The 16,179-nt window shown below is 33.4% G+C and overlaps 4 protein-coding genes across 5 annotated transcripts in view; 3 read left to right on the top strand and 1 right to left on the bottom strand.

The window, feature by feature from the left end:
• The window catches only part of LOC108572314 (neurexin-4), a 9,255-nt gene extending 2,457 nt beyond the window's left edge, over positions 1 to 6,798 (top strand). Inside the window, exons 3-10 of one of the 2 annotated variants that reach the window (XM_017934528.1) lie at positions 1,292 to 1,488; positions 2,357 to 2,498; positions 2,577 to 2,947; positions 3,028 to 3,366; positions 3,445 to 4,249; positions 4,332 to 4,637; positions 4,974 to 5,600; positions 5,703 to 6,798. In XM_017934528.1, the coding sequence (XP_017790017.1) occupies positions 1,292 to 1,488; positions 2,357 to 2,498; positions 2,577 to 2,947; positions 3,028 to 3,366; positions 3,445 to 4,249; positions 4,332 to 4,637; positions 4,974 to 5,600; positions 5,703 to 6,556 (3,641 nt within the window). In that variant the 3' untranslated portion in view covers positions 6,557 to 6,798. Of the gene's footprint in view, positions 1 to 429; positions 627 to 1,291; positions 1,489 to 2,356; positions 2,499 to 2,576; positions 2,948 to 3,027; positions 3,367 to 3,444; positions 4,250 to 4,331; positions 4,638 to 4,973; positions 5,601 to 5,702 lie in introns of both variants that reach the window. The other variant, XM_017934527.1, reaches the window with a different exon arrangement.
• Positions 6,799 to 9,107: 2,309 nt separating this feature from the next.
• LOC108572296 (CTP synthase) lies at positions 9,108 to 14,365 on the bottom strand. The gene is given in 10 exon segments (XM_017934496.1): positions 9,108 to 9,337; positions 9,416 to 9,523; positions 9,610 to 9,908; positions 10,993 to 11,081; positions 12,262 to 12,549; positions 12,624 to 12,788; positions 13,028 to 13,147; positions 13,149 to 13,258; positions 13,333 to 13,503; positions 14,112 to 14,365. Coding segments are annotated over 10 exon segments (1,746 nt in total). The 5' UTR covers positions 14,278 to 14,365.
• A 471-nt stretch (positions 14,366 to 14,836) lies between these two features.
• On the top strand, positions 14,837 to 15,656 carry LOC108572298 (40S ribosomal protein S15). The gene is made up of 3 exons (XM_017934498.1): positions 14,837 to 14,909; positions 15,101 to 15,186; positions 15,308 to 15,656. Exons 1-3 carry the CDS (start codon positions 14,901 to 14,903, stop codon positions 15,654 to 15,656), a joined length of 444 nt encoding a protein of 147 aa, XP_017789987.1. The 5' UTR covers positions 14,837 to 14,900.
• A 414-nt stretch (positions 15,657 to 16,070) lies between these two features.
• The window catches only part of LOC108572297 (phenylalanine--tRNA ligase alpha subunit), a 2,220-nt gene continuing 2,111 nt past the window's right edge, over positions 16,071 to 16,179 (top strand). The window contains 1 exon segment of the mRNA XM_017934497.1: positions 16,071 to 16,177. Within this exon segment, the coding sequence (XP_017789986.1) occupies positions 16,077 to 16,177 (101 nt within the window). The 5' untranslated portion in view covers positions 16,071 to 16,076.

The raw sequence follows: 16,179 nt of genomic DNA, 5'->3' as shown, positions 1-16,179 counted from the left end.
TTTTATTGATTAATAAAAATTTTAATATATAAAATTTGAACAAATTTTATAAATAATATTAAATACATACAATACACAAACCTGTTACTTTTATATTTTTCCATTCTTGTACTTGGAAAAGGGAGTTCTCCAGAAATAACAAATAACATTGTAGCTTCTTTTCACACATGTGTATTTATTTCCATTAAAAAAGAAGACTATTTCAACTATTTTTATAAAATTTCAATGATACAACTAAAATATTGCAAAATTCATGGAAAATTTTTCTTTTTCAGCTATTGAATAAATTTAATCATAATTATAATTATTTTAAGTTTGTACGTGATGATTACAGTAGTATCTAATTCCGTGATAGCCCTATCTTGTTAAATATATCCGCTTCCTTCAGTTCATTTTGAGTTGCATGCATGCGTATATGTTGTGGCGTAGGCGGAAACGCATGGACGGCTAGCAGCTCAGACTTTGGTCAGTACCTTGTTATCGACCTGGGTCAAGTAATGAACATCACAGCTGTTGCGACCCAGGGACGAACAGTACAAAATGAGTATGTTATGGAATATGGTATCAGTTATGGTACAAATGGCCTGGACTACGTTGATTACAAAGAAGAAGATGGTAATGTTAAGGTAAACAGATTCTATACAACTTTTCAATCACTATGTGTGCTAATATAGCCATAATCCATGAGAGGATATGTTGGAAAGGTATATTGCAACTAGTAACTAATGTAAACTAATAATGACTAATAGAATCTTATTGCAACATGATAATGTAGAAGACATAGTTTAGGTTTAAAAGTTCTTTGCTATTCTAGTTAAGTACTTTAGCATGAGTAAAGTAATGAATGATTCTTTCTAACATTATACTATAAGGATTTGTAGGTAGGTACTGTTTGCATCTTCTGCATAAATGTACACTTCTAGAATGCTTCTTTGTTCATAGGAATAAATACACACAAGCTGAATCTTTTTAACACATTGTGCACATTATAATTTCGTATTTAGTTCCTGAATCATGTAAATATCAAAGTAAAACGTTATAGTTATGATGATATTTGTATTGTTTGATGTTTACTTTTCACTGGATAAAAGAACCAAATAAATTATATTATTTACGCAAATACCATCATAACTGCATTGAAAATGTGAAACGTACATTCATTAAAATGAAAACAACTGAAAATCATTATTATACAATTTTTCAATGACTCATAACACTTCCTTCCTCCTACTTATCCGCTTTGCTTCTACTCTTTTTCTTTTACACATGGACATGGGGCTGGGCTTTGCAGGAGGTTCTACGTGGTCACCAGAGCTTAGCAGTTATGATCAACATCTTACTGTGGAACTGGGGGACAGATATGAGATACGCAGCATTGCTACACGAGGTCGTGCTCATACTAACGAGTATGTGACAGAGTATATTGTCCAATACTCTGATGATGGGCAAGCCTGGGCCAGTTATGAAAGCCAGGATGGTGTAGATGAGGTATTAATAGAGATATTGATTATAAAGAAACGTAGAACTTTTCTGTGAAAAAATCATTATAAAAAAAAAAATGTACATTTCATTTGATCTTTTTTCCAAAATATAATATATGCACCACAATTTCGTAGATATGTAACATAATGTTTTACATATTGTATATATTGAAATATTTCTATCTTTTTAAATAATATGAAGAATCATTTCTTCACCTATGAAATTGGAATGAGAAATATATAGTAGATATACTCTCTTTTTACTGGTGGAGGCACAAAGGCAACTATAATGCTGCCTTCATACTTTAATGGTTTTCTAATTCTCATAATAAAAGCTTTTTTTTTTTCCCAAGTTACAGCAATGAAGGAAAAAATGTCTCTATTTTAAACTAGTACAGTTTTTTAAATTTCTAAATAAATAGCTTTTCAAGCATGTAGTTTGATATTACAAGTACTTTTCTTGACTTCTAAACAAAAATTTTTGATATATATTCTCTCAAATTTGTAAAGTACTGTACACTAAAAATTACTATAACTTATTTCTTTTCCTTTGTATAAGGACCTTAATGGAACATTATATATTTGCTCTTATGCTTTTGCACTTACAGTTAACAATGCTATACTAACACATCTATACATAAAAGCATGCCAAATGTCTACTGATTTATGTTTAACTTACTCCTATTCATTTTTATGCATTACAATTTAGGCGTCAATGTTGTACTTACAACAAACACACATAACTAACTATGCAAGAATTGTAATATATTTCGTACAAAATTTTTCTTGTGTTTATGAAACAATTACAATAATTTTAACAAAAACTGGAATTGATAAAAAAGGACATTTATTTTTTTTTTCCTTTTTTTTTATAGATGTTTAAGGGTAATAGGGATGGTGATACCATAAAACTTAATAAATTTGAAGTACCAATTATTGCACAATGGATTAGAGTAAATCCAACCCGATGGCGGGATAGAATATCATTAAGAATAGAATTGTATGGATGTAATTATGGTAAGAGACAATATATTTTTAGAAGGAAGTTGAAACAAAGTACAGATAGTTTTTAACTAATTTCTTTCTTCTTTATAGTATCTGACGTCCTTTCCTTTAATGGTTCATCTCTTCTACGATATGATTTATTACGAGAACCAATAGAAACTGATAGACATTTTATACGCTTTCGGTTTAAAACAAACAACGCTGATGGTATTCTAATGTATTCCCGCGGGACGCAAGGAGACTACATAGCTTTGCAATTAAGAGACAATAGAATGTTCTTAAATATAGACCTTGGATCCGGTATAATGACAAGTTTGTCAATTGGAAGCCTTTTAGACGACAATATGTGGCATGATGTTTTAATATCGCGCAATAGAAAAAATATTTCATTCTCTGTAGATAGGGTATTGATTAAGGGAAGAATAAAAGGAGAGTTTTATAGACTGGATTTAAATAGAGCAGTAAGTAATAGGACAATGTACAGTATTCTCTACTACAACTTTAAATGTACAATATTAATTAATTTAAAAATGTATATCAGCTTTACATAGGTGGTGTACCCAACAAACAAGACGGACTAGTAGTTAATCAGAACTTTACAGGGTGTATAGAGAATTTTTACCTCAATGCAACTAGCATTATTCACGATTTAAAGGACACAGAAATCACTGGTGAAAATTTAAGATATTACAAAGTGAATACTATTTATAGTTGTCCAGAACCACCTATAATTCCTGTCACATTTTTGACACATGGCTCGTACGCCAGACTCAAGGGATATGAGGGAATACCTTCCTTGAATGTTTCTCTTACCTTTAGAACATATGAGGATAAGGGAATTATTTTGTATCATCAGTTCACATCTCCAGGTTACGTAAAGGTTTGTAAATCTATTTCTAATCACTGACAACTCTTTATTAAATATATTAATAATTTCTTACATTGTGTATATTTATAGTTATTCTTGGAAGATGGTAAATTGAAAGTTGACATTAAAACGAAAGGAAGTCCTCAAGTAATTCTGGACAACTTTGATGAAATGTTTAACGATGGAAAATGGCACCAAGTCATTCTAACTATCTCGAAGAACAGCCTTATCTTGAACGTCGATGGAACGCCCATGAGGACAAAACGTATGCTAGAAATGATCACGGGACCTGTATATATGATTGGTGGTATGACGGGAATAGAGAGCAACCGCGGTTTCGTTGGTTGCATGCGAATGATCAGTATTGATGGTAATTACAAACTGCCAACTGACTGGAAAGAAGAGGAATACTGTTGCAAAAATGAAATCGTGTTCGACACATGTCAGATGATGGATCGTTGCAACCCGAATCCGTGCAAACACTCTGGTGTATGTCGTCAAAATTCTGATGAATTCTTCTGCGATTGTGCCAATACGGGATACACGGGAGCAATGTGTCACACTTCCTTAAATCCTCTATCGTGCGAAGCCTACAAAAACATAAATTCAGTCAATCAACGTGCTGATATCAAGATAGACGTCGATGGAAGTGGTCCTTTGAATCCATTTCCAGTAGTCTGCGAATTTTACGCGGATGGACGCGTGAGGACGATTGTAAGGCACAATAATGAGCGTATGACACCTGTGGACGGGTTCCAAGAACCGGGCAGTTTCGTACAAGACATTATTTACGACGCAGACATGGATCAGATCGAAGCTCTTCTTAATAGATCCACAGATTGTAGACAGAGAATTAGTTACGCGTGTTTTAATTCTAAGTTATTCAATTCACCGGGTAATTATTTGTTAATGGAACTAACCTAAATGTGAATGATCTTCGTCTGGAATTGAAGCTAATGATATTTTTATAACTTCAGTACCACAAGGGGAATATTTCCGGCCAAACTCGTGGTGGGTCAGCAGACATAATCAGAAAATGGACTACTGGGGTGGGGCATTACCTGGCTCGCGTAAATGCGAGTGTGGTATACTAGGAAATTGCGAGGATCCTACGAAATGGTGCAATTGCGACGCTGATCTAGACGGTTTATCCGAAGATAGTGGCGATATCACCGAAAAGGAGTACCTTCCTGTTAAACAACTGCGGTTTGGAGATACTGGTACACCGGTGGATAATAAGGAGGGTCATTACACGCTTGGACCTCTTATTTGCGAGGGTGATGGTAAGCTCAGAACATTTACATGATTCTATGCATGTGAACGAGGAAATTTAATTTACTTTAAATTGTTTGTAAGGTTCTGAATTACCTTGGTTGACTACCAAGGTAAGGTCAGGTAAGATACGATGTTATTTCACGTAGTCATAAGTATTACATTGTTTTGGTAACCACTTTAGCTATTGTAATACTATAGTGATTAGATTTTTTAACCTCTGATTCCCATTCACATTTGTATTGATTCTTGTAGTTACCTATACGTATTTTTACTACATCTTTGTACTTAAAGTATGTCGTCCTATCCCGGTGTAAGATAATAAAGAAGGTCTTGTTTTATTGTAGATTTATTCAAGAACGTAGTAACATTCCGCATCGTTGATGCTACCATCAATCTACCAACCTTTGATATCGGTCACAGTGGTGATATCTATTTTGAGTTTAAAACGACTATCGAAAACGCTGTCATAATTCACAGCAAAGGGCCTACGGATTATATAAAGATTTCTATAAACAGCGGAAATCAGATTCAATTCCAGTACTTAGCAGGTAGCGGTCCTCTCACTGTTAGTGTGCAAACCTCGTATAGATTGACTGATAACAGATGGCACTCGGTTTCGGTCGAGAGAAATCGTAAGGAGGCTAGAATCGTAGTCGATGGAGCGTTGAAGAACGAAGTGAGAGAACCTCCAGGACCTGTACGAGCGCTTCATCTCACGTCAGATCTCGTCATTGGTGCCACGACAGATTATAGAGATGGTTACGTAGGATGTATTAGAGCGCTTCTTCTAAATGGTCAGCTACAAGATCTGAGAAGACACACTCGCCAGAATTTATACGGAATTTCTGAAGGTTGTACAGGTAAATGTGAGAGCAACCCATGTCTCAATAATGGCACTTGTCATGAAAGATACGATGGGTACTCTTGTGACTGTCGTTGGACTGCGTTTAAGGGTCCCATTTGTGCAGATGGTACGTTTGTTTATTGTTGTTTTCTCTTAAGCAAAAAATTTGTCTACATTTTGAAGCTGGAAAGAATTATATTTAATGAACTTCAAATCTGTTATGTTACAGAAATTGGTGTAAATATGCGTTCAAGTTCGATAATAAAGTACGATTTCATGGGCAGCTGGCGTTCAACAATTTCTGAAAAAATCAGGGTTGGTTTTATAACGTCGAATCCTAAAGGATTCTTACTTGGTCTATTCTCGAATATCTCTGGAGAATATATGACGATTATGGTCTCAAACAGCGGCCACTTGCGTGTTGTTTTTGATTTTGGATTTGAGCGACAAGAGGTTATCTTCCCGAACAAGCATTTCGGTTTGGGACAATATCACGATGTCAGAGTGGGCAGGAAAAATTCGGGAGCGACGCTTGTGCTACAAGTTGATAATTATGAACCGAAAGAAGTTAATTTCAATATCAAGACTTCCGCTGATGCACAGTTCAACAATATTCAATACATGTACATTGGAAAAAACGAATCCATGACAGAAGGCTTTGTCGGTTGTATATCTAGAGTAGAGTTCGACGATATTTATCCTCTCAAATTACTCTTTCAAGAAGACGGGCCTGGAAACATCCGTTCCGTCGGTACTCCTCTCACGGAAGATTTCTGTGGTGTAGAACCGATTACACATCCGCCAAATATCGTAGAAACTCGTCCACCACCACAAGTGGACGAAGAAAAAGTTCGAGCTGCTTACAACGAAACTAATACCGCCATTTTGGGAAGCGTATTAGCTATAATTATCATAGCGTTAGTAATAATGGCAGTACTTATAGGAAGATATATGTCAAGACATAAAGGTGAATATTTAACGCAGGAAGACAAGGGTGCTGAAATTGCATTGGATCCAGATTCAGCGGTGGTACATTCAGCCACTGGCCATCAAGTTCAAAAGAAGAAAGAATGGTTTATTTAAGTACGAGGTTATATTACGCTATATCGACGCTACAGTATGTATAGGTAAAAAGAGAAACTATGCTTATAAGTGCACTTTGAAGTGTCATAACGAAAGATTTTATAAGAAAGATAACAAGTAACAACTCCATTCTACTTTTTCGATTTAATGACAAACTGTATAAAAGAAGGATTATGGAGACTGCTAAACTTAACTAATTAACATGAACAAATTTATTGAATCTCTTGTAACGAAAAATACCAGACGGGTACAGAGATCGTGAAATTTTCCTTAAAGGATAAAGCACTGAGTTTTTTTCAGTAACTTGTTTATTGTATACAGTACATTAATATCGCAGAAGATAATATAAAGATTATACTGAATGGCTATGAGTTGAAGAACTGTATTAAAGAAATATGATAATTAGCATCACTATTTTGTTTGCATTAGTGTTTTAACTTTTAAGGCGAAAATTCTCATTAATAATTGTATTACTGAGATTTACTTGGAAATTTCTTTCAATACTTAGTGTCAATCGTCGTATTGCTAGTGAGTAAAAGATAGTAAAACAATCGTTCTAATTACAGACTGTTATTATTTTATTATGGGGTGCATAAGTAAGTATTTATTATGTACTTTTGTAATTTAGAATATCATAAGCAGGATAGCACCAGGCTAGATATTTGTTTATTTTATGTTTAATCTTTTAAATATAAGAACAATTAGTTGTTTCTTTCTTATTTCATCATATTAATATCTTTACGTTTTAATATTAATCATAAAGTTATTAACTTCTGTTTAGAAACACATTTTCGTAAAATCTATTGGGTATATTATTTTTATATAAGTGACGGAAAATTATTTGTACATATGAGAACTTCCAAATCTTTTTAAATATTTTATGTTACATGTCCAAATACTGTTTAGTTTTTCTTTCGCGAAAAATGTGTTCTTAGTATTATTTGTAATGCTTACCGTCCAAAGTGCATTTTAATTTTTTTTGGTATTTATTTTATTTACATTTGTTTATTATGTATTACAGATATTTTATTTCTTTCGTGAATTGTAATAATCCGAATTCATTACTGTAACTTAACCTTAATCTAGTACCAATAATTGCCGTATACTATACGTGTAACAATGAGAGTGTACTGTACATATATCATTTTTATACAAAAGGAAATGTTTTTCTATAATTTACCAGCGTATATTTTATATACTGTATTCAGCAGAACGCATGTGCTGCTCAATAAAGATGAAATGTCGTGATTATGATTTTACAACAATGAGTCCTTAATATACAGTTAGTTGAAGCACGTAGTTTGTAACAATAAAAATTTCGTAAAGTTGCCATAAATCGTAAGTTACGAAAAAGTTAAAATTGATGAAGATTCCAATGGTTATAGAAAAAACTGTCAAACTTTATTTCCACGTAAAATGTAAAGTGTTCTAATTTTGTCAACGAAGGATTACTTAAAATGTAACAATGGACAGAAATATATTGTACATAGTAATAAAATACTACTAGAACTTTTTTTAACTGAGGTCATAGAAATATACGTAGGAGAAGAAAAACGAAGTATGTGACTTACAAGATATAATCAAAGGAATGTTAAACAATAAAAACACTTCAACAAACGAGTTTCAAAATCTGTAACTCAAATTTTTTGTGCTAAAAATACAATTTAATTTTGTGTATTTATTTATACACATTAATATTTCCGATCTAATACAGTTTCATTTTTTTAGTACAAAACTATGTATTGTAAACACCTTTTTTCAGTATGCAATATGTACTCTAAGTCTTTGTCTAAAATTTGATCATATGTACATATCAATATAATATTTTCTCATTAAAAATTTTTATGGCTAATATAAATGGTAAAAATTTAATCAGTGCAGGACGTAGTACTAGCGCTCCTACTAGCTTCGCTCATTATTTGTTGTTTTGTCATTAGTTCCATTAGATCGGAATCTATTAAAAGCGATAAACAACAGAAAAATTATAATATTAGAAGTCGGCGATTAGAAATGTATACAGGGTGTCCCGTAAAGAGTGTAACACCCGGAAATGGGGGGTTGCTGGGGTGACACTGACCACATTTTTCCTTGACCAGAATATTGTTTGAAGCTTCGTTTTTGAATTATTAACGAAAAACACTGGCCAATCACAGCGCGCGTAGAGCGTTTTGTAAAAACGACCTTCGCTATTTTCTTCGCGATTCCAACTAATTGCAATTTTTTCAAAAATTTATACAAACGTCGGAATGACGACAAAAAACCATTTCTCTAAGACGCATAAAAATAGCGGTGCAAAGTCAAATTTTTTTTGACAGCGTTTGATAACCGAGAAGTCATGCGTACGCGTCGTTCGCGATAGCGCGCGGGTGAATCTCTCTTCGTCCGTCCCTGAGCGCGGGCTCTACGTGCGCTGTGATTGGCCAGTGTTTTTCGTTAATAATTCAAAAACGAAGCTTCAAACAATATTGTGGTCAAGGAAAAATGTGGTCAGTGTCACCCCAGCAACCCTCCATTTCCGGGTGTTACACTCTTTACGGGACACCCTGTATATTCATTGCGTTTTATTACCTGATTCATTATCGCTGACCTCTTGAGGCGAAAGTCTGCAACCTCTAGCTAAGAAGGATTTTAATTTACCAACGCTAGCTAAAATTAACCCTAAGAACGGAGGTGAAGGTTTCAATGGCCTAGACAGATATTCCGGGTGAAACTGAGTAGCAACATAATAATTGTGCCCTTCTAGTTCCGCTATTTCCATACGTAACTTATCTTCATCATGACCTGACAAAAAAAAATAAAACATATATCACTTTGATGGGAATGAATCTATTATAGATTAGAAGATTACTATTTATTTACCTACAAACTTTAATCCAGCTTTTTCTAAATCAGTAATATACTTTGGATTAATTTCATACCGATGCCTATGCCTCTCTTCTATGCAATCCTTATTACCATATAATTGTTCTGCATGTACAAAACAATAGTTTAGATGTTTAATAGGAACAAAGAAACCTTATTACATTAAATTTTTTAAGCAATTTTTTACTAACTAATGATAGAGTTCTCATTTGTAAATTGAGTACATCGTTTTCCCAGCCTCATGGTTCCACCCATTTGACCTGGATTATATTCAGGCATGTCTATAATGACAGGCTGATCAGTGTCTGGATCAATTTCCACGCTATTCGCATTTTCTATGCCCAATACGTTTCTCGCAAATTCAATGACCGCCACTTGTAATCCCAAACAAATACCCAAATATGGTTTATTGTTTGTTCTACACCATTTACATGCCTGCATCTTCCCTTGCATACCTCGTTTACCAAATCCACCAGGTACTATAACACCACTAAACATAATACCATTAATAAAACACCAGGTATTTATTCGGAATAGGATGTTCCTCACCGATTTCCATGATTTTTGAATATGTTGTCAAGGAAGTCAACCTAAACAACTTTTTCCTATACATATATCAGCTGCTCGGTCTCAGTTTCCGAGATACCTGTAAAAAGAAAATTGCTACTATACCATAACATTTCGGTTATACGAATGCGTCCGTGACAGCGTATGCCTAAACATCCTTCGAATCTGCGGAATGTGGAAATAAAATATAAAATAATATCTGGGCAATCGAAATTACAATGGCTGAAGTTACGATGACAGTGATGTCAGCCTTATATTATAATTACTTAGTATCGGTCATTATACACAAAACGGGGCCTTAACTCCAATTTTGGATAATTATTCGGAATAGGGTGTTCCTCATCGATTTCCATGATTTTTGAGTATATTGTCAAGAACGTCATTCTAAATAACTGTTTCCTATACATACATCCGCTGCTGGGCCTCATTTTATAGTATAGTCGCAATTTTCTTTTTACAAATATCTTGGAAACTGAGGCCCAGCAGTTTTTGCCCAGCAGCCGATACATGTATTGGAAAAAGTTGTTTAGAATGACGTCCTTGACAACATACTCAAAAATCATAGAAATCGATGAGGAACACGCTATTCCGAATAATTACCCAAAATTGAAGTTAAGGCCCCGTTTGGTGCATAATGACCAATACTAAGTAATTACAATGAAAAGCTGACATCACTGTCATCGTAACTTCGGTCATTATAATTTCGATCGCCCAGAGATTGTTTTATATTTTATTTCCACATTCCGCGGATCCGAAGGATGTTTACGCACACGCTGTCACGGACGCATACGTATAGGCGCAATTTTATGGCTAGTAGCAATTTTCTTTTTACAAATATCTCGGAAACTGAGGCTCAGCAACGATACATGTATAGGAAAAAGTTGTTTAGAATGACGTCCTTGACATAATACTCAAAAATCATGGAAATCGGCGAGGAACACCCTATTCCGAATAATTACCAAACTCCAAATAAATAAAAAACTATGAAGTAATAACAAAAAACTTACTTGCTTTTACAAAGTTGTTGCCAAGCTTCATGATACAATACAGGATCTGTTGCTTTTGTACTTTGTTGTAAATTATCAGCTTCTATGTACTAAAATTGGTTGTATGATTATAATAATAAAGTGTAATATGTTCAATACTATAATAATAAAATATTTAGGATAATATACTGTACAGAGCTGAGATGTTGACGTGCGGAAGGAATGCGGGTCTGATTGGGTTATATCCCCATAGGCCCACCTTCTCTAACACAATCATAGAACTCGGGCAAACGTATTGTCATTATTGGCCGAACGCGATACATCGGCGAATCGGATTACAGTAATGTCTCCTCATGTGTCAGTCCGCAAGGAACCTAAACCTGACACTCGTAGAGTCAGGGACTACGTTTTTGAGCCTCGCACCCGCCATAGCAGTTTGCCGAACATAGACAAGGACAGCGAATAAAAGATAAGGATGAAACGTGAGTCGACGCAACCAAGCGATTTAAATACCAACTTTTTTAATTTTACGCTTTTTTATCCCGAAATTTTTCTTAACATATTGATGAGATTTTTGACATAATTTGAAATAATATTTTTCTATTATGAATTGTCCAGCCGTGAAATCTCGTAAATGAAACCGAGTGGTGTAGCGTTACACGCTTGACTGACAGCGAGCGAGATAACATAGGCGCAGCATTGACGCAGACCTAGGCGTAGGACCATCTATACTGACACTTGTAGAATCCAAACTGGCTGACACTTATAGAGACATTACTGTATATAGCATCGCGTGACAGAAAACAGGAGATGCGAGCGAAATATCCATCTTGCCCATGTGTAGGGTTGCCATCCCGTCCGGGTTTACCCGGATTTGTCCTAGTTTTTAAGGCGTCCGAGGACTTTCTGGATTTTCTGTAATGATCCGGGTTTTCCGATGTTCGTTTACTGTCCAAACCATTAGCCCCCACCGATCATCCGTGTTATATCCATCCATATTATCTGTGTAATATACAGGATAGCAATACATCTGTTTTTCTAGGAGTGATTTTCAAGTGTTGCATTCGCATCAGACGCATCAGAAGCAGTCCAAATGCAAATGGAAGAAAGAAGTTTTTATCTTGGAATATCGTAATTAATTTAAAAAATAGAAGTATCCGGCTTTCAGGTAGAAAAGTCTGGGGTTTTAATGCTCTCTATTCTAGATTAGTGACTATAAATGGCAACCTTACTCATGTGCCGTCCCGCACGCCAAGTTTTAAGTTTTGCACAGTACGTTTAATACTTCACTTTTAAATTGAGTTTGTAGCCAACTTCAAGACAAGCATGTTGCAATGCTTTTGTGACTGATGCATACGAATCTTCTAATTTTGTATATTTTCCAACTAACGCTATATTTACGTCTTTTCGCAAATAATCACTACGATCTGCTAAATTTTTCCATTTTCGCATAAAATATCGTGGGCGTGGCATTCCGATACTTAATTGTAGTCTATCGTTTAAATATTCAATCACACCTTGAGATTCCATTAATAACGGAACGCGATATATAGATGATAAATCATGTACAGTTATGACCTACCAAATAAAAATTTCTGTTATTATGTTTCAGTCAGTTTTATCAATCTTTCAAGAAAGTTAAGGGACTTCACCTGTTCAGGTGCAACGTGACAAAAATTTGAAATTTTCTCTTTTACAGAGTCACCTATTGGTTTTTCAGATCTACAAACTATAAGATCAGGAGACAAACCTAATCCCCGTAGTTCTCTTACACTAGATTGAGTTGGTTTTGTTTTTGGTTCCCCTGTAGATTTTGGCTGAAAGTAATATATATTACACCCAACATATTTTCATAATCATATTTTTTATATCTTACTATTTTCCTGATTCTATTTCCTTACATAAACTTATTTATAGTTTAAATGTTTATAAACACAGCTGCACTCTTACAAATAAAAGTTGCATAATTCTAGAGGCTAAGAATAAACTAGCTTCATACTTGGCATGAATTCAAAATCAAATCCTTATCTTATCTTAAATAAAAACAGTATCATACTTGTGGTACTAAAGAAACATGCGCACAGCAAAAGTTTTCCTTTTTAACTCTAAATTGGAATTGTCTAAAAGCTTCTACAAATGGCATTCCTTCAATATCCCCTATAGATTTTTTTTTTTATTACTATATATAAACAGGAAATTACATCTGGCTTGTCACCATCCTTTGTTACCGATTGGCTTGCCACTCTTTCAACCCATTCTTGAATAGCATCTGTTATGTGTGGTACTACTACGGTATAATGAAAAAAAGACATTTTTAATACAAATTATACTTAATACTTTTAGAGATATTTTTGTTTTCACCTTGAACAGTTTTTCCTAAGTAATCACCATGTCTCTCCTTTGAAATTACATGTTGGTAAATTTTTCCTGTTGTAATATTGTTGTCTTTATGTAGGGTAATGTCCAAGAAACGTTCATAATTGCCTAAATCAAGATCTACTTCTCCACCATCATCTAATACATATACTTCTCCTAAAGCATATAAAATTTTTATGCAACCAAAATTTATGTTTGAAATTAATATTTGAAGTGTAAAATATTCATAAAAAATAAAATTATAAAATAATATCATTGCAATAAATTCTAATTGTAAAACAGAGGGAATATTATTAACTAATACCACATCTGCTCAATTAGAAAATACACATGTTTAATTAAATATAATTTTTGCACAAAATAATCAAAAAGAAGAAACATAAATATATTTCTTTTCATTTCGTATTGAAACATAAGTACATACATTTTTGTAAATTGTAGGATTTTATAACATATTCATAAATCCAAAGAATAAATAAAACGAGATACTATACGTATTATTCAAAAACCCAACGAAGCATCAAATTAAAAATAACATGACAAAATTAATAAGATCAACATACTTCATTGTATTTCAAATTTTACATTGGTATTAAAAGAGGTCTAGAAATATAACACGATCATAAAATTGCGCGGTAGCAACGTGTAAAATGGCTTCTGACACCACAGGACTACATATAATTTCAGATTTTCACAGAAATTTTTTCGAAAATTGAATTTTATTAAAAGATAAGAATGAGAAAAATATACTTTTTGTAACATACCATGCTCGTACGGAGAGAAAGTCCCGGCATCAATATTTATGTAAGGATCTATCTTGATAGATGTTACATGAATGCCGCAATGTTTAAGGATTGTTCCAAAGGAACTCGCAATAACACCTTTGCCGACTCCACTGATCACACCGCCAGTTACTAAAATATATTTCATATTTTACAAGTAAACCGTTTTATACAGAATCTGTGTACCGATCTGTACAATGTAGAGACGTCTATTATACAAAGTTTTTTAAATCTATTCAACGATATTCCGACCCAATGACAAAATACAACGTGCTTTTACATCTGCAAGCTTAATAAGCATGGTCAAAATTAGCGTCTCTTTGACTGCGCATTTTTCATAGAAACTAAAACATAACATGGATTTTACGCGGAATATTTGATCATATTGATACTTTTAATTAATTTAATTTCTAAATAATAATTGAAATTGAAACTCGTTCATTTTTGTAACTGAACAAATATGTACAAGTTAATTAAAAGAGATGTTTCACATTGATTAAAATGGACAATGCCTCAATTTAAAAATATTGATAGATGTTTTATGATAACGATTTTTTCATTATGATAGAATAGAATATAATTAGATCGTCTACAAAAATTAATAAAATAAGTTAATTTTGAAATAGCAGCGAGTTAAATAACTAATAATTTTGATGATAGAAAGAGTATGTCTGTTTTCCATCTAGGAACATTTAGTTAATGCCGGAATCGATTTCAATGTAGAAGGAACAGTGGTATTTCTTATTGTCGTTTCTCCTAAGAATAGTAAACATGGCCGAGGTATGCATTACGTATATAATAAAATGTATCGCATAAAATCTTGTTCATCTGTTTAAAAAGTTATATACAAATGTGTCACAACAAATTATAGATTTCGTTTTTAATTAAAGGATGTAATATTAACGTCGAAGAACGAATGTTTCCAATTTGCAACATAACCTCAAATTAATTGTATTATATATGATTTTCAGGCAGAGGAAACCCAGAAGAAGAAGAGGACTTTTCGAAAGTTCACCTTTCGAGGAGTTGATCTCGATCAACTCCTTGATATGCCAAAGTGAGTATTTTACACTATAGGAAATATGAAATAAGTATAGGTTATCATAGTTGAAAGGACAGGAGAATATTCATTCTGCATAAATTTTCTATCATCTCTAAGATGCAAATATTTGTTTCAGTGACCAACTTATGGTTTTGATGCATGCTCGTGCACGAAGACGATTTTCTCATGGTTTAAAGAGGAAGTCTATGGCACTTGTAAAAAAACTACGTAAGGCAAAGAAGGAAACACCACCAAATGAAAAACCTGAAATTGTTAAGACTCATTTGCGTAACATGATCATTGTGCCAGAAATGGTAGGTTCAATTGTTGGTGTTTACAATGGCAAAACATTCAATCAGGTTGAAATTAAGCCAGAAATGATTGGTCACTACTTGGGAGAATTTTCTGTCACTTACAAACCTGTAAAACATGGTAGACCAGGTATTGGTGCTACCCACTCTTCAAGATTTATTCCACTCAAATAATTTGTATTTTTAATGTGAATAAAATGTATAAAAACTAATATAATTGTGTCTTCTCATGTACCCTTTTAATAGTTCTGCAAGATGTAATAGAAAGACTTAAGAAAATGATATTAAACGTTTTTTTGTGATAATGAGAAAATATATTTGCTTTATTGTAAATGAAGTGTCATGAACTTTTTCATCTGAAATAGTTACGAATTATCAGTGAATTTTTTTGTTATTTTTAAACAAATTGTTAAAATCAATTTGGAAGAATAACGTATACTGTTTAAAATGCATTACAGTATCAAAAATAAAAATTTGATGTCATTTATTTGCAAGTTATCCGTTATAATATCAGACTATATTTAAGGCATTGTTCGCATATGGTTCACGTGGCTGCTAGCCGGTTGTGTCACTGTAGGTGAAATCATTTTAAATATGGCAAAACAATTAACTGATCAAATATTAGATTACTTAGATGAGCACGGAGAAGTAAATTCTCTCCATTTAGCAGAAGTTTTTGAAGAAGATCACCAAAAAA

This window comes from Habropoda laboriosa, unplaced genomic scaffold, assembly GCF_001263275.1.
Source record: "Habropoda laboriosa isolate 0110345459 unplaced genomic scaffold, ASM126327v1 scaffold65, whole genome shotgun sequence".
NCBI lineage: Eukaryota > Metazoa > Arthropoda > Insecta > Hymenoptera > Apidae > Habropoda > Habropoda laboriosa.
This window is presented reverse-complemented; position numbering and strand designations above follow the sequence as displayed.